Genomic DNA, 17,999 nt, shown 5'->3' on the forward strand with positions numbered 1-17,999 from the left:
GGAATCCAGAAGCTCTGCATAGTTCAGCTCCATCCACCTCCAACTCACACCTGTGTAATAGTGTCCAGTAGCGTTGAACACCTTGATTAGTTGCATCAGCTGTGTTTGATTGTGGTGACTGTGGTTGGAGCAAAACTGTGCAATTCATGCAGCCCTCCAGGAATCCAGTGTGAGACGCATGTTCCAAAACAATCACAAAACCAAATGTTGTTCAGTTGAAATGATCTTATTTAATCGTAAGACTGAAAACATTTCCTTCAGACTTTTAATTAATTTGCTTAAAGCACTGAGCTTTTACAAAACTGCAAAAGGTACAAAACTGCATGAGGTAAAGTGTTGTCTAACATAGTGTTTCCCAACCCTGTTCCTGGAGGAACACCAACAGTACATATTTTAGATGTCTCCCTTATCTGATCCATTAACTTCAGGTTTTGAGTCTCTTCTAATGTTCTGATGAGTTGATTCAGGTGTGTTTGATTAGGGAGAGGTTGAAAATGTGTACTGTTGGTGTGCCTTCAGGAACAGGGTTGGGAAACAAACCCCCCAAAAAAATTAGCACTCAAAAAATCTGTCTTGCAACAACGTCCTCTCCTGCTGCCAACTTCCTGTACAGCTCCTTCAGGTCTTCAGGCTGTGGGACTTTAGATCCTGGAGTCGGTGGAAGCTCAAAGTCAGATGAAACTTGCGAGTCTGATTTGAGCTCCGCTGCTTCTTCAGTCTTGTGTTGGAGGTTACAGGCCTTACTGTGGTCCTCTTGAACCATGATCGTGTCTACTTGACTCAGGCTTTCAGTCCCTGCGTCTGATATATGAGTAGACTGAGAGGAGCTCATGTGAACGGAGCTGTCTTCATCTTCATCCTGAAAGAGCTCTGGTGATTGAGACGCTGTGTTTTCAGTGGAGAGCGTTTGTGTGTTCTGACTGTTCTCCAACTCACTCTCGTCCGTCAGCACCACTTCTGCCTTGAAGAACTTTTCCCAACAGGGCTGAGTAGAACTGGTTAGTGAGGAGTCTGAATGAGTGTGTTTTGAACATGGCTTTTCTGTGGAAGATGGAGGAGGAGCTGCAGCAGGAGTTTGTTCGGCTGCATCATCTTCATCATCATCATCATCGTTTGATTCAGTGCAGTCCATATAGTTGGATGTGTGTGCAGACGGACAAAGCTTTATGAGGGAATATGTTTGGTCATTATCGTGCGAGTCTGCATTAGCGCTGTGAGGCCGTACTCTTATGGCAACTGTGGTCAGGTCAGACACTGTAATCTTGCGCCGCCTTGGAGCTGTTGAAACCTCCTCAAACAGGTCGCCATCACTGTCTGAGCCTTAATGGAATTAGAGGGCAAATATTAACCATTTTAAAGATTTACAAGCATTCAAAGTAAAAAACGCACACATTCTCCTCAAACCATACACTGCAGCCTCTGTTTTTCTCTGTGTCTGAAACAGTTTAAGGGGTCATTTACACAGAATGCATTTTTCCATTCCTGTGCACTAGTTCTCCTTCGTTTTTCCAATGTAAACATGCATTGATGACCGTATGTGACCATTAAGCTTGGTCTCTGGCAGCGCGTCACACATGAACGCCATTTATTTAAGACGCCCTGTCAAGTTGACAGTTTCAACTGTTACATACAGCGTCGCTCATCAATGTCAGCTCCAAATCAGTGAACCAATCAGAAGAACTCTGAGGCGGAGCAAATGTTGTGAGCTTGTTTACAGTAGCAAGTTTTATTTGATGTTACCACGGCAGAGGAGGTGCTTATTGTGCTTTTTGTGTATTTAGATGCATAGGCCTCTAAGGATCTTTCAGAGAGCCTTCTCTGCTCTGATTGGTTGAAATGCCAAGTCTTTCATGATCAAACATCCCTTACCATATCTGAATTTCAGCTCAAGGGGCTTCCTGTGCACTTGTGATCTGAACAGTAAGGATTGTGTCAGTTTTATTGGATCATTTCAAGCCTGACATTATGGCAATTGATTCAATATCTTTGTGGCCTTGATTTGTGCAGAAGGGTTAGACTGGAATAACTCGAGACTTGGAGGACAAAACTACTCTTACCTTCTGATGTGCTTCTCTTTCTCGTTCTCTTGAGAGCCCCGAGTGGTTTATAGACAATCTCCTCTCGTCCACAATGTTTTCTACACAGTGGCTTCAACCTGAATTTAAAAACTGAGTGTTTATTGACACTAGATGATAAAATACTGTACAAAAGAAAGTTCAGTTCTTACAGCTCTGTGAGGTCCTCCACAGTCTTGCCCAAGGGAATGACGTTTGGGTAGATGTTAACAGGACAGATGTAAGACAGGAAGTCCTTAACCTAATCACAGGAAATAAGCAAGGGCTTACTATATACTCATGTTTGTATCAGGTAATAAGAATACAATTTAAATCAAGTATTTTTTACCTCCAAGTATGAGGAATGAAAAGAAAAGCATGCTCTGTAGGAACTGCTACCCATCCTAAAAAAAAAACACAAAGAATATTTTATATGAGAATTTAATACAATTAAATGATGCAATCATTTAGACACGCGTTGGAATTACAAATAAATACATTATAAACAATTATTTTACTTTTAATAATTAGTTGACATTTTAAATGTTTCAACAGCACATGCATCTTATTTTTCTATGTAAAAATAGAATACAAGTAGAATATATAATGTATAGCTGTATACTATAATATATAATATAATGTAAACATATATATATAAATGGTAATAAAATAATTATGTTTTTATATTGAGTAATATATCAGCTATATACTTTAGCGCTGCACGAAATTGGAAAAATTTGACATTGCAATATTTTGTTTGTTTATAATTAGTCTGAGAATATATAAAAATATATATATAAATAGAATTTCACAATCTGACGAAAAACCCTATTTGGAAAGAATTCATCATTCTATATTGACTGTGATGATTTTGAACCTGCATCAAATATAATAAACATATTACAAGCATAAATTAATAAAAACAAGGATACAAATGAAATAAACTGTGCTTTATGGTGTTCTGGAGAGTCTAACAGTATTGAGGCACAGAAATTAAAAGATTAAATGTTAAATAACAATCAAACCTTTCATAAAAGAATTCAACAACATCCATTCTTGTCTCACGACAAATTTGAAAAACTTTTGTGATCCACTTAAAATGTTGACTACTATAGTGTTCACTGTAGAAATAATTACTCAATTATTCTTTGTGAAATCATTTCTACTGCCCAAATGGTTTACATTTGTAAAACAAATATGATATAATTACAAATACTAGCATAAAATAAATTATACAATGTAATATTTATAATATATTTACACATAAAAGCTTTTTAAACTGTGCAATTTATGCAGCTTTTTTTATTTAAATTCAGATTTTTGATCTTTGAATGTGCTTGAAATTTTAAGTGGTTTTAATCTTAATAACAATTTATGTGTAATTTACGGTTTATTAATTTATTACAACACCTTGATATTAGTTTTATTTATTTTTTAATCATAAAAACGATTATCTGCAACCAGAATATTATTGCTCCATCGTGACCCACTTCACCACAACTGAAGTCTTTCTGGTCCGTTCTCCAAACCATATCGTGGAGGGTTTGATGCTGATGATGTTCAGAGGAATGCCATCTGGAGCCGTAGAGCCGCAGGGTAACCTGTTCGCTCTGAAGAACTCCTCATCCTGTGCAAAACCAACACATCTGTGATCTACATCCACACTGACTCATTCACAACTACACACAAAAACCCAGCAAACCTTCGGGTGGCGACAAGCGTGGATCTGCGTTGCACGGTTGGTGGTCACGTGACACAGAATTTCAGGCATTTTTTTAAACATGTCCAAGCTGTTCACATGTATCTGCAGCAGAGAAACTGTGTTCATTTTTAACACAAATGCAGAAAGAACTAAAGTTGAAACACTATCTCTCACCTGTGAGTTGAACTCCTGTCCTAAGTTGGTAAAGAGGTACTCATAACCATACGCTGCCTTACAGTTTAACCAAACAACATGATACGGACTCTGACAGATCCAGTCCTGGACCAGCTGCTGTATCCCAGCCAAACAAGCCTCCTGAAACAGCACAACAACACCTTTATGGAAACATCCAGTCTGATTAGATTGCAGGTGAGACTATGTATGTGTGTGTTTACCCTGCTAGGAATCTGATAGTACTTGGGATCAAAGAATGTGGTGTCGATGTACACACTCTGAATGTCCTTTACCCTGCAGAATGGACACTTGTGTTATATTATTATTTTCTACTAAATGTGGCATTTTAAAAAAATCTTTATCTGAAAACCTGTCTCCAGAGTGCAAGTACTCCATTCTCGCTGCATCTCCGACAGCCAGTCTGAAGTCTCCTGTGTAAAGCACTGTTCCCTTTGCACCCTCGAAGAGAAACCTGTCCGTTATAAATCAAAACTGAGTGATAAAAGGGATAGTTCACTCATAAATATATTTATAAATATGTAAACGCAAAAGAAGATATTTTGAAGAATGTTGAAAACTGGTAATCATAGGCGTCTTTTTTACTATTACTGAAGTCAGTGATTGCTGATTTAAAAATATTTCATCATAACCTCTTGTTTAACACAGAATAAACACAGTTTTTGTGTGAACTATCCCTTTAAGCTCTTATTTTGGCTGAGGTTTCTTACATGACTGATCCTGGACAGTGTCCCGCTGAAAGCAGAGTAACCACCACATCCTCTGTCTGAAGAGAAAACACACACCCCTTCAGATCAACTCAGAAACGGTCAAAAGAGTGAAGTAGATGCTGAACACACACACACACACACCTCTCCTGTGCTTTCATCTATGAGAGATATGCTGGTTGGACTGTCAAGTTCCAAAGGGACCTGGTAATTAAGATAAAGGTTGTTATATCAGGTTAACAAAATAACTCATGTGAAAAGTTGCATGCCTGAGAGTAATACTTACGATATGATCTTCCCAGAATGCATATCTGGGGTTACTAAGCAGAAGCTCCTTTGTGACGTATGAGCAGTACAGCTTGACGGTTAAACTAGGAAAGAAAATGGTTGTCAATGTTTTTAATTTTCCAATTGAATATATTTAAGACACATTCTGTACATACCAGGGGTGACCAAAAGCCGTCTTGGAGGGCCGATGTCCTGCAGAGTCTTGAAGTTTGTAGTATACCTAGATAGTTTGATTAGGTGGTCCAGATGTGTTTAATTGTGGTTGAAGCTAAACTCTGCAGGACACCGGCCCTCCAGGACAGAGTTTGGGCACCCCTGGTATATACTCTAACTTTCTTGGAGTAGATAAAGATGACATTTAACAGTGCTATTAAATTGCTTGCTTGTCTAAAATTCAAATAACAGCAATATATCATATTAAAATGATAGAAATGTAATATATAAAGCACATATCACATTTACAATTCTACATGTTAATGCTATATAATAAATATATTAGTATTTGTACTCTGAACGTTTATTTACATTACCAGTTTAAAAACAAAGTGTGAACTCTACTGTGAGTATTTACTTTATCATTATTAGCTTACAAACATGTAATAAACTATTAAACATGTAATAAACTATTAAACATGTAATAAACTAGGGCTGCACAATATTAGGATTTTTTTTTTGAAGGGTTCATAATTTTAGGTTGATTACTACTATTAGGATTATTTTGCATAATACTTAACCAAATTACAAGCACAGATAAATACATGAGTAAAAATGAAATAAACAGTGTCATCATATAGTGTTCAGGCACAGAGCTTGAATACTACATGCAAAATATCACTGTATAGTCTTCATCATATTAAACAATAAATAATCTTTGTAATCTAAAGCTTCAAACGTTACAAATTTAGTGCTTTTATGCTTTCTTGAAATGCTTAATAATAATCACAATTGAACCATTAAAACTTTCACTACATTATGGATAAACTATCGTACCTGATCAGTGATCAACTATAATGATGAGTGGACATTGCACATGTTAGGATGTGACTATTCTGGGTGTGTACATTGCGATACCGATGCTGAAACGATATATTCTACAGTTCTATCATAAACTAGTTTATAAACATGTACAAAAATTTTACTTATATTTATAAACTCTTACAATATGTAGAAGCATCACTGACCTGAACTTGAGTTTTCTCTTCAGTAAAGGTCCTTTCAACCCTTTCATATGATCTGTTAAACAAGTAAACACACAGGTACATGTCATAAAAGAAGTGTACGCAAACCCTATTATCCTCTCACTCTGTCTGGGGAGTCCTCGAGTAATGTAATATCCAATATCACTTATAAATGCACCTTTATGGCAGTGAGAGAGGAAATAAGCTCTGGCGTGCAGATTCTCCCTGTCAAAGCGGTCCAAGGAGATGCTGGGATACTCCTTCATACGGCCAGCGAAGGAGCTCATGGTGAAAGGCTGAGTAAACACTCAAAGTAGGTAAACCTATAGGTCATCACTGGGTGAGCTCTCCCCGGGCTGGAGAGCAAGAGCCCGGCATCTGTCCTGTCCTCCTGCTGGCATCGCACTGCAAAATCACGTGAGACGGAAATAAACATCTGTAACCTGATAGTGGAGATGCGACAGCGCCATCTAAAGGACTATAGACTCATTACGACACTAAAAAATAACGCGACAAACTAAAGTAAATCGACATACGCTAAAATTGTAAACAGACGCAAAAATAAATACATCGTTTTTCGAAATAAGTGAGCACATTCAGTTCGTTTCTTCTAGCGCAGCTTATAGAAATCATCATGCAGACTGTCCAGCAGAGCTGTGTAACTCCGGGTTTGTTTTTGACTGGCCGTTTTAATTCTGTTGCTAAGTTACAGTGACGCCTAACACGAGGATATTATTGACAAGTCAGCTTTTTAAGCACACACGTCGACGTAAGTACGCATTAAACATTATTATCGATAAAAGTATAGACTAATACTATAGTTTAAGGCGTGCTGGGATGATTAAGGCATGAATTATGTGCTAGTGGTAAATGCTGTTTTATGAGATTTTGTAACTTACTAACACTGAATCGGTGGTTAAGGCGTAAGTTAACGTTATTTGAAGTGCCGTCTATTTTCCTCTAAAATCGTCATTTATCTGAAGCTCTTGTGTGTTTAGTCATTTCACTTGTATAGTAAAAATGTTATTTTTATTGAATTAAAACTAAAATAACTGAACATAATCGTTCATTTTAGATGACCATTTTAGTTTGTTGGCATCTGAACTGTTCACTGTTTCCAAAGCTGAATAATAGTGTGTGTGTGATGTGTTTGTTATGATACACAGGAAGCATGGCGTGCGCAGTTTTATTGGATAATAATGCCAAACCAAAGTCTATGAGCAGAGCAAAGCAATGGACGGGTGAGGTGGAGAACCTGTACAGATTTCAGCAAGCAGGATACAGAGATGAGCTCGAGTACAGACAGATCAAACAGGCTGAGGTACACACTGCTTACAATATCATACATTATTATATTATAGAATGCCTAATAATTAGTTAATATACATGCATGCATTCATACAAAGACAGAAACTGTAGCAATGTATAGTTTCACAAAGTCAAAGACAGAGTTATTAGTCTCATGTGAATATTTCATACTTTTAAAATATTACGTTTACAAATATTTCCTAATAAATAAGTTCTGTTTGGTAGATTTTTTCCCCAACACATTTTTAAACATAATATTTTCAATAACCCATTTCTGATTGATTTCTTTTGTCTTTGCCATGATAACTGTACATAATATTCATCTAGTTGTTTGGCATGATGGTAGTATTCAGCTTAAAGTGAGATTTAAAGCATTTAACATGTAAACATTTATTCATTCATTCATTCTAGAAAGTGCTTTCTAGCTTTAGACCATTTCAGTGTGGCCATGTCATTGGCTCATAAACATTTCCTGCTTGTTATCAAACTATTTCATAACTGTAACGAGGCAATTCAATCATAACCTAATGTTAAACAGCTGTCATAACATAACATCAAATATGTGGCTCTTTTTGGATTCTCGGAAGCTATAGAAATTAAAAATGTTATACAGGAAATACGTTGTGACCATTGTTTATGTTTACATCCCTCAAAATGGTCTATATAAAACGGCAAACTCATGTTTGACTCAGATGCTTAATGTTTTGAAAACTGCTGTGCTTTGGTTTAGATTGACCGCTGGCCAGACACCGGCTTTGTGAAGAAGCTTCAGCGTCGAGACAACACTTTCTACTACTACAACAGAAAGCGAGAGTGTGAAGACCGAGAAGTGCATAAAGTAAAGGTGTATGCATACTGATCCAACCTCCACTCCTGCACTTGTCATTTTTAGCCATGCTGTCTTTGCAAAACACATGATGTTTTGCTGTATACTTAATGCAATGGTATCTTTTTAATTATAAAATGATTTAAATAAACATGTTTCATGTGCTTTATTTTTAAAACATGAACAAGATGCCAGCGTTTTATGTCTTTAACTAGAAGCAAAATCAATATATGTTATTATAGGTTTGTGTGTATATATACACATCTAATTTATACCCCACTGGAAAAGTTGGTTATATATTCGCACATTCATTCAGAGACAACTTGTGACACGCTTTCTATATTGTTTACCATGCTACTTTGAATATTCTGCCTCTAATCGCATACAAGTACCACTTCAAAATAGCATTAGCACTATTTATTTGACCGTGAACAGTGTTGTACTTTGATAATCATTGACTGCTAATATGAAATGAAATGTTTTGATCAAGGAGAAAGTCTGAATGTGTGAATATTAAAGCTACTTTACTTCAATGGAAAAGACACACTGTTTGAGCTAATACACTAAAGGAAATAAACAAAACTCATAATAAATCAACACACGTGCGTTTTTCACAAGTTCAGCTCTGGGTGAAGACAGTTACAAAGCTCTTGTAAAGGGGAAATGAAACAAAACCTGTGGCTAGTTAAGGCTTCTGTAGGTCTTAAAACATATTGCGTTCACTTCAAAGTATGCAGTACATTATATTTACTTGAGTCAAAGTCATATAGACCATTTTGAGGGATGTAAACAATAACAATGGTCCTAACGTGTTTCCTGCTTTACATTTTTATTTTGCATAGCTTCTGAGGACCCAAAAAGGTCCACATATTGATGTTATGTTATGACAGCTGGTTTAATGTTAAGTTATGTTTGAATTGCCTCTTGTTAAAGTTATGAAATAGTTTGACAACAAGCAGAAAATGTTTATGGGCCATTGACATCACCACATTGAAATGGTCTGTACCTTCATAAAACCTTCGGAAAGTTGTTCTTAACCCGTTAGTTCTTAAGTTTTAAGGCAAATCCATGTTCATACTTATTAAATAATCACGAACACAACGAATCCACATGATCTAAACAATGATTTACCATTTTTTCCGTGCATTTACTGTTGCTTATAAAATAAATGAGACATAATTTGATATCTGTGTATTCATTAACAAACGACCTCGATTATTATAAACAATACACACCAGCTGTCCCTTTAAGATAACGTCACTTCCGGTTTCATGCACCGAGCCGTCATTACTGCTGCTCTTTTGAAGTCATGCGGATAATACGCTGATCGGAATATCAATAAATCCCCCCGCTTGCTTCATCAAGGTAAGTTATTATAGTTTACTTTATTATACTCCCATTCCTTCGTAGTCGTTTGTGCAGCTTCTTTTCACTCCCATTAGCTTGCTAGCTCTGTGATGGCTTAATATTAATCTATATCAACAATCTGAGTGTTTGCATTTATTCAGCTGTGAGCGTTTGAATGATCTGTCAAGTAAATATAACTTTGATGATCATTTGTTGTGTATCAGAGCAAATGTTATTATTAGCAGAAATCTGTTCATTCACTTACACTGGAATAGGCAAAGTAACGATAATAAAGTCATATTATTGGACTGAACATCCTCGTTTTATTGGTATATCAGCAACTATATGTATATTAAAAACAAAAGAAACGTGACTATAACAAGTAGAGCTGATTGAGGTAAAGTTGGTTTAATATTTGCACATTCTTCAACTTATGATATGCTGCCTATATTTTACTTTGAATATTTGGTCTGAAATTACATGAAAGTATGACTTAAGACAACATTAGCACTATTTCATTTACTATAAACAATGTGCTTTAATTGATGTTCATTGGCTGCTAATATGATTTCCCTATATATACATTGCAAATAATACTTCTCTGAAATATTATTATTATTAAGGAGAAAGTCTGAATGTGTGAATATAAACCTATAAACTTAACTCAATATAGGGCTGCATGATATTGAAAAAAAACTCAATATTTTCATTCATAGCGATTTATATTGCTGATATTTACCAGATTTACTTGAATAGCTTTTAAAGAATTCATCATTTTAGATAGATTTGGATGATTCTGTCGGCGAGCATATCTGCAAAATATAGTGTAATACAATAAAAATGTAAATATCATTTTATAAATGACAAGCAAAGTTAAATAAAACGGATACAAATAAATAATGATTTATGAGTCAAACAGTATTTAGAAACTCTAAATAACCACTATATAATAATAATAATAATATAAATAACATTATTTTCATTGAGTAAATAATTATATAATGTAGGGCTGGGTGATATGGCAAAAAATGCAAAATGCTTCATAACTATTTTCTATATTGAATGATAATGATATACATTTCGATTTAAGTTGTTAATGCTTCTGGATTTAATAGAGTACCACAACAATGACTGTAGCCACAAAAAATAGATGGTCCATTAAATGGTGGCTGAAAATTAAGTACATCTCTAATATCAACACACTTTTAGATTCTCATTGTTGCACATTTCTGCTGTGTGATTGGCTCTTAGATCAATATAAAGTCAAGAGCTTATCATTGTTATAGACATAAGTTTTCTCGCGATTTCAATATAATATCGTTTAACTGCCCAGCCCTAACATAATATACAATTAAAATCTTTAAATATCTAATTTGCTGCACCCAAATACCTTAAGTTAGCTTGAAAAGCTTACACAGTCACAGGCCTTAAAACACATGCTTAAACTTTCACTCTAAGATAAAAGTTTACTCCACCATGTTTTGAACGATAATGTCTGGTCAACCATAATCACGACTTCACTGCACTCTTACAGGGTCTCTGCAGGGTGTTAAAAAAAGTATGAAAAATTAATAAGTCAATTTAGGGAAATTTAAGGCCTCTAAAATGTATTTAAAAGTCTTAAATGCTGTTTTATAAGGTATAAAATTGTTTCAGTATGCTACGCTAAATATCTCCAATGACTTCATCTTCTGAATTGCAGCTCCTGGTTAAATAGTATCCTAATTTAACTCTGCAGATTCTGTGATGAGACTATTGTGAATGCACACATTGTGATATCGATGCTAAAAAGATATATTGTGCAGCCCTAATTTGGATGAAATCGATAAAATCCGGCTAGATTTGACATTAAGCTGGTTTGTTTACTGCAGCAACCAAGGAAACATCATTATTCCTGATGTTATTTTAGGCGTCACCTGCAGAATTTTCATTTTTATTCAGTATATGAAAACATTTTAATTTAGGAGAAGTTTCTTACGATCAGTGTTTAGTAAATATACTGCAAGTTGGCGATGATGCCCTAAAATGTATATAAGGTGTCTTTAAAAAGGTTTTTTCTCTCTGATTTCTGTATATAAGTTTAAATGACTCCACAATGTTGTCAACCATAAAGTCTGGTCAACTATAATCACCACTACATTGCAGAGCCTTGTGATGTGACTATTGCAGACTCACACATTGCAATATCAATGATAAACGGATATATAGTGCAGCCCTAATAACAATCAGTGTAAGCAAATGACCAGACACTAACAGTGCGTTTGTTTTATTTGGTTACAGAGCTAAAAACAACAACAACAAAAAAGAGTCATCCTTCTCGTCTTCCATCCTCAGATATTTGTGCTCCTGCACTAATTATATTTAGGATTTCTGAGTCCTCAAACCTTCATCATGATGAATATTTGCATCATACTGCAAGGTAATGTACTGTAGCAACATGATAGTAAGTTTTATAATTGAGGTGAAGTTGGTTTTATATTCACACATTCAGACTTTCTCCTTAATAAAATCATTTCAGAAAACTGTTCTGTCATATTAGCAACCAATGACTATCAAATCAGCATCGTTTACAGTCAATTAAATAGTGCTAATGTTGATATTTAAATGTGATTTCAGACTAAATATACAAAGTAGCATGGAAAACACTAAGGAGCATGTCACAAGTTGTGTCTGAATGATTGTGCAAATATTAAACCAGCTTTTCCTCTATAAGTTATCGTTTTATAAACGTATTAAAGCCATATTAGGTTAATAATGCAAATATTAGCTTTATTACATATGCACCATCATATATGACTTCTGAAGAGCACTAATGATAAGAGGAGTCTGTCTTTCTACTGACACCATCACTAATGTACTTAAATAGCCAAAATGTTGTTTAAATATTATGATTATATGTGACTTCGTAGTTGAATTAAAAACAAACAGGGCTTTGTTGCGAGCCACAAACCACATAAACTGCACAAAGGCCCTGTTTCCCTCAGCGCTGACGCCAAGATCAAGCGCTCACATGACCGATCACACATTTTTAAGGCTGTGCTTATGGTTTCATGAACCAGGCAGTCTGAATCAAGCCAAGCCTCAGGGCTGATTATTAGAAAGACAAGCTTGTTGTGTTCCTCTGAAAACCCCATTGTAATGAAACTCTTTGGATTCCTGGGAAAAAAGGGAGCAAAGTTCAGAAATGATCATTTAGTGCTGGAGTTTTTACATTGATATGGCGTGAAATTATCAGTAGGTATGTAAATGAATGTTTTAACATGTTATGAGCTGTGATGTGTGCTCCAGGTAGCCAACCATGAGTGTGATGTGCTTGTAAATCGCTTGCTGTGAGGAGAGAAGCGCGATCATGCACCGCCATCCTCCACGCCAGAAGAGCTGCAGCTGCTAGAAGGACTCAGGGAAGTGTGTATGTGTCGCTCTGGCCATGGATGACTTCACTACACGCACCTATGGCACCAGTGGCATGGACAACAGGCCTCTGTTCGGAGAGACCTCGGCCAGGGTAACTCAACGATTTATTTATTTATTTGCTTTTAAAAAGTCAACATGAAATCACAATTGAAGCTTTTTTCTAGCGCTATTTGAAACAACACTAATAATTTATTCCACTAAAATGTATTCGATATATTATAATGTGTCCCGTCTTGTGTTATCGCAATCACATCAACAATGGCATACATATTTATCATAATTTACAGAAGACGCTAATTACTATTATTTTTTTAATAACGCATGCTTGTATTTATTATGAGTTCTATAGACTATTTCAATTTAGTGACGTCATTGGCCCATAAACATTTCCTGGTTGTTTTTAAACTATTTCATTACTGCAACAAGATGCAATTCCATCATCTAAAGGTTAAAACAGCTGTCATGACATTGTTTACATTTATCAAAAGGGTTTATATTATATAGTTGCATTCCAAATGACACACTTAATGTCACATTATAATGAATATTAATGTCACAAATCAAAAATTTTTTTACTAATTAGAAATTCAAACAACTTCCCAGTCATTGTTTAACAGTTGCTAAATTAGTTAAATAAATTACTAAACTACCAAATAATACCCGTCACGAGTACGTCTACATTCATCACCACGCAGTGCGATAATTACTTGTGTAGTAGAATTTTGATTCCACAATCCAAAATAAATAATCCAACTGTGATTATTGAGTGCTTGAAGTGTCCAACATCCCACATGTTTGTTTAATCTGTTGAATAAGTTCTAATTTTAAAATTTTCGCTGTAAATGCGTGCCTTACACTTTTCAAATGACAAAATGGCATAGAATAGTGCAAAAGTAATTGATTTTAGTCATGCACCTTCAATCAATATATATATATATATATATATATATATATATATATATATATATATATATATATATATATATATAATTTAAAAAAAACTTTTAAATTGTTTCCCAGTCAATGTTTAACAGTTGCCAAATTAGTTAAATAAATTACCAAATTACCAAATAATACCTGTCAAAGCACATCTACATTCACCACCGGGCGGCGCTAAAAATCACTTGTGTAGTAGAATTTTGCATCCACAATCCAGAATAATTAATCTATCTGCGATTATTGAGTGCTTGAAGTGTCCAACATCCTACATGTATTTTTTTAATCTCTTGAATAAGTGCTTCATTCTGATATTTTGTGCACTTATTATTATATTTTTAATTTTCAGTGTGAATGCACTACTTAAACTATTTGAACGACAAAATGTCATAGAACAGTGCAAAACTATTTGATTTGGGATGCACTTTATGTATGCAAAAAACCCTTTCAATCCATTTCCCATTCAATGTTTTAACAGTTGCCAAATTAGTTAAATTACCAAACTACCAAATTCCTGTTACGTTCATTCACCACCAGGCAGTGCCATAATCACCTGCGTTGTAGAGTTTTGCTTTCACAATCCAAAATAAACAATCAACTGCGATTAGTGAGAGTATGAAGTGTCCCACACGTCTTATATTATCTATTGAATAAGTGCATCATTCTGATATTTAAAGTGCACTTATTCTTTACTCGATTTTTCGGTGTGAATGCACTACTTACTCTATTATTAAAACAACAAAATAACAACGTGGAATAGTAAACCTTTTCAAATCGTTTACCAGTTGCCAAATTAGTTAAATTACCAAACTACCAAATAATACCTGTCATGAGTACATCTACATTCACCAGCGGGCGGCACCATAATTACTTGCGAAGGAGAATTTTGTCTTGAATACAACTATGTTCACCACCGGGCGGCGCCATAATCACTTCCGTAGGTGAATTTTCTTCCACAATCTAAAATAAATAATGTCGTTATGGTTCCAAATACAGTAGATAGTAAAGCTGTTTTGCAGCATGAGAGAGTAAGAAAAGCTTATTACAGTTGCATAGCCATAAAAATGCATTCTTATGAGGGATTCTGTGGTTCAGGGTCACATATTTAAATATTGATGAGAAATAGAATAAATAACTGAACTTTATCTGCAAATTACTTAAATTTTCCTTTTTTCAAACTCATTTTTATACTCTTGAAGCATTACATTGGTGCTGTGTTGTGTAGATGTAACAAATAGTATATTTACCAAAGGAAAAGCACCTGTAAAGTGATGTTATATTGCTTACTTCCTGTTACAGCTTACACTGTACACTAATATAATGCTGTTGATCACCTCCAGGATAGAATCATCAATCTAGTAGTCGGTGGACTTGCATCTTTACTTGTTCTGGTAAGTGTTTACCTCTTATGAAAATTTCAGGGGCCATTTATGCAACACCACTTTCAATTAAAAATGGTTCTTGGTTCTTCATTTGCTTTTGAAACAGTGTAATCCATGTAATGTAGTTTTTTTTTTGGTGAAAACTGTGATTTTAGTACATCATCATATAAGCATATCATCAGTCAACCTGTTTATCATATTTGACTCAAACTCAGCCTCTCTTTCAGGTGACCATCATTAGCTCATTCGTCTTTCCTTCACTGCCTCCCAAACCACTCAATATATTCTTTGCCATCTGCATCATGCTAGTCTGCGGCTCAGTGTTGGTTCTGGTAAGTAAAAAAGCATTGATTATTTCAATCGTACCAAAATTAAAATCAATGCAAGTAAATGCAATCTCTCTCATTCTTTCAGATATACTGGTATAGGCAGGGAGATCTGGAGCCTAAGTTCCGCAACTTGATCTACTACATGCTCTGCTCCATCGTTCTGCTGTGTATCTGTGCCAACTTGTACTTTCACGATGTGGGACGTGATAAACAGAGCAATGCCTTATAAAAACCACAGGAAGCGCAGAATGTTCATCGTTATGTGGGAGCTTTGGAAACCCACATAAACCCCACCTGAATTCTTGAATCAGGAGAATTCATTTTCCTACAAGCCCCGTTTGTGTGGGCAGGCCAGTCTGCCTTTGGGAGCCATATTAATGCACATAAACATATTATAGATGCAAATATGTTAGCGATCAGTAGCACTCTGGGATGTCCGTGCACATGTTTGCACCCTCTATGCTGTACACAGCTTAACTTATATGCCAATGTAAAGACAAGAGCAGAGTTTTTGAGATAAGCCATCCACAATGCTTTTATATTTGTACATGATACATCTACGGTACACATTCCTAATGAAGAAATTGCTTATTTTGTATTTAAATTATTAGAAAAGCAATCTCGAATAAGAGCACTTGGTTAAAAACATGCAGCGGTTGTTGAGAAATTGTTTGTTTTTTTGTTCATTTTTTTCTAAATTAATGAACAGTGTTCTTTGATTGGGTGAAAACCTTATATTTTTGGTTATAACCTGGTGTAATTTGGTTTTATGTAATGAATAAATACATATACACTGTGCATTTGTAAGTTGATTGTTTTTTGTACCAAGGTTTTACACAAAAAGTTAATCCCTGATGGTCATTTTCAGTCATCAAACACACTTAAGTGTAAGTCATGCTTTGTTCAAATGTTACTTTTCCATGTTTTTTATTTGAAGAGCTTAAGTTGGTGAATGTTGGCAAATTCCATGGCAAGTTCAACCAGATGCACTGTTTTAATTAATCATTGAAGCTGAGTTAAGCTTGTTTAATTAGTGCTACAGATAAAGCCCGCTTCAACATCTCAAGCTCAGGTGCAAATTAGTGATTAGTTTAGCCATGTGCAAAAACATGGATTAACTCATGTGGCCAAAGAGGGTAAAACACACATCGGGAGTTCAGATCCCTTAATTGCTGACTTAAAATGCAGCTGCAGCATAATTAGTTCAGCTGCTGAACATTGATAATTGCAATATGCAAAAAAACACGCTCATACTTATGTCCTTCAGTGGCTCAGGCAATAAGTCAGTGCCTTCCAGTACCTGAAACCAGAGTTCAAGTCCCAGTACTGCTGACATGGAAATGTCATTAAAAGAAAATGAAACATTAAAACACCATAAATCAAATCCCTATGAACCATCACAAAGTCTGCGGTGCAGTGTATAATCGCTGACCAAATTAAACTCCTAAAAAAACTAGTGTTCAACTTGCACAATAAATATACTGAACTCATGCTCTGATTACAAATATGAAGGCTGAATTGTTATCCTCCGCATCACAAAGTTTGTAACGGATTGATTATAGCTGTTATATGTTTATTTTTCTTAACCACAACATTCGCAGAGGTGGGGATTGAACCCCGGTCTCCCCGATTGCAAAACTAGCGCTTAAACACTTGTACCACTAAATCGTGAAATCAAATTCCACTCCCATTAACCCTAAATATATTGTAATCAACGCTGCAGCTGTACTGATGAATTTAAATTACTTATACTTAAATCTGACATCTACAGACGCTACTAATTCTGTGGTGTAGAGGATAATCATTCGCTCTTGGCATCTTCTATAATGCAGAGACGTGGGTTCAAATCCAGCTAATGTGAGATGTTTGTAAATTAATGCTAGAGCTGAGGTATAATCAAGAATCACTTTGAAAACAAAGACACTAAAATGGCTGCTGTCTCTGTGGTGCAGAGGATAACTATTCGCCTGTAGCATGGATTATAACGCAGAGTTGTAGGTTCGAATCCCGCTCTTGCTACAGTCAAATGTATTTTAATTAATGCTTAAGCTTCAGTAAAAACAATAATCACTTTGAAAACAAACCCAATGATCAACACTAGCTCTGTGGCGCAGTGGCTAAGTTCTTGTTCTTTGCATGTTTTATAGTGAAAAGTCAGGAGTTCGAAACCCACTATTGCTAAAGGGAAGAATGTTGAAACCAATGCTTTAGCCGTAGTAACAACAAGCATCAGTCTGAGAGCAAACACACCGTGATGGTCACTGCCTCTGTGGCGCAATGGTTAAACATTTGTTCTTTGCCTATTTTATGACGCAAAGGTGTGGGTTTGAATCCCA

General features: G+C 35.5%; 3 protein-coding genes across 15 annotated transcripts in view; 2 read left to right on the forward strand and 1 right to left on the reverse strand.

Annotated features, from left to right (window-relative positions):
• Positions 1-207: 207 nt before the first annotated feature.
• Positions 208-17,999, reverse strand: part of dclre1c (DNA cross-link repair 1C, PSO2 homolog (S. cerevisiae)) — a 45,656-nt gene continuing 27,864 nt past the window's right edge. For 2 of the 8 annotated variants that reach the window (XM_073946432.1, XM_073946431.1), the window contains 15 exons: positions 6,300-6,526; positions 6,125-6,176; positions 4,942-5,026; positions 4,800-4,859; positions 4,659-4,714; positions 4,301-4,402; positions 4,152-4,224; positions 3,931-4,071; positions 3,757-3,858; positions 3,545-3,681; positions 2,404-2,458; positions 2,228-2,316; positions 2,058-2,155; positions 514-1,320; positions 211-367 (listed from right to left, as the gene is read on the reverse strand). In XM_073946432.1, coding sequence (XP_073802533.1) covers positions 560-1,320; positions 2,058-2,155; positions 2,228-2,316; positions 2,404-2,458; positions 3,545-3,681; positions 3,757-3,858; positions 3,931-4,071; positions 4,152-4,224; positions 4,301-4,402; positions 4,659-4,714; positions 4,800-4,859; positions 4,942-5,026; positions 6,125-6,176; positions 6,300-6,408 — 1,920 coding nt within the window. In that variant the 5' untranslated portion in view covers positions 6,409-6,526 and the 3' untranslated portion in view covers positions 211-367; positions 514-559. Of the gene's footprint in view, positions 1,321-2,057; positions 2,156-2,227; positions 2,317-2,403; positions 2,459-3,544; positions 3,682-3,756; positions 3,859-3,930; positions 4,072-4,151; positions 4,225-4,300; positions 4,403-4,658; positions 4,715-4,799; positions 4,860-4,941; positions 5,027-6,124; positions 6,537-17,999 lie in introns of those variants that run through there. The other 6 variants (XM_073946430.1, XM_073946429.1, XM_073946433.1 and 3 more) reach the window with 5 other exon arrangements.
• Positions 3,995-8,406, forward strand: meig1 (meiosis/spermiogenesis associated 1). 4 transcript variants are annotated; one of them, XM_073945996.1, is made up of 3 exons: positions 3,995-4,125; positions 7,288-7,442; positions 8,160-8,406. In XM_073945996.1, the coding sequence occupies exons 2-3, from the start codon at positions 7,293-7,295 to the stop codon at positions 8,286-8,288; spliced, it is 279 nt and encodes a 92-aa protein (XP_073802097.1). In that variant the 5' UTR covers positions 3,995-4,125; positions 7,288-7,292; the 3' UTR covers positions 8,289-8,406.
• tmem243b (transmembrane protein 243, mitochondrial b) lies at positions 8,160-16,461 on the forward strand. Of its 3 annotated transcripts, none has more exons than XM_073945854.1 (6): positions 8,160-8,273; positions 11,883-12,021; positions 12,891-13,107; positions 15,293-15,343; positions 15,562-15,666; positions 15,749-16,461. In XM_073945854.1, exons 3-6 carry the CDS (start codon positions 13,030-13,032, stop codon positions 15,890-15,892), a joined length of 378 nt encoding a protein of 125 aa, XP_073801955.1. In that variant the 5' UTR covers positions 8,160-8,273; positions 11,883-12,021; positions 12,891-13,029; the 3' UTR covers positions 15,893-16,461. The 3 variants fall into 3 exon arrangements, with proteins under 3 accessions (XP_073801955.1, XP_005164636.1, NP_998084.1); NM_212919.1 differs by lacking the exon at positions 8,160-8,273 and adding an exon at positions 9,577-9,620 and having other exon boundaries at positions 15,749-16,459; XM_005164579.6 differs by lacking the exons at positions 8,160-8,273; positions 11,883-12,021 and adding an exon at positions 9,504-9,620.

Source organism: Danio rerio, chromosome 4 (genome assembly GCF_049306965.1).
Source record: "Danio rerio strain Tuebingen ecotype United States chromosome 4, GRCz12tu, whole genome shotgun sequence".
NCBI lineage: Eukaryota > Metazoa > Chordata > Actinopteri > Cypriniformes > Danionidae > Danio > Danio rerio.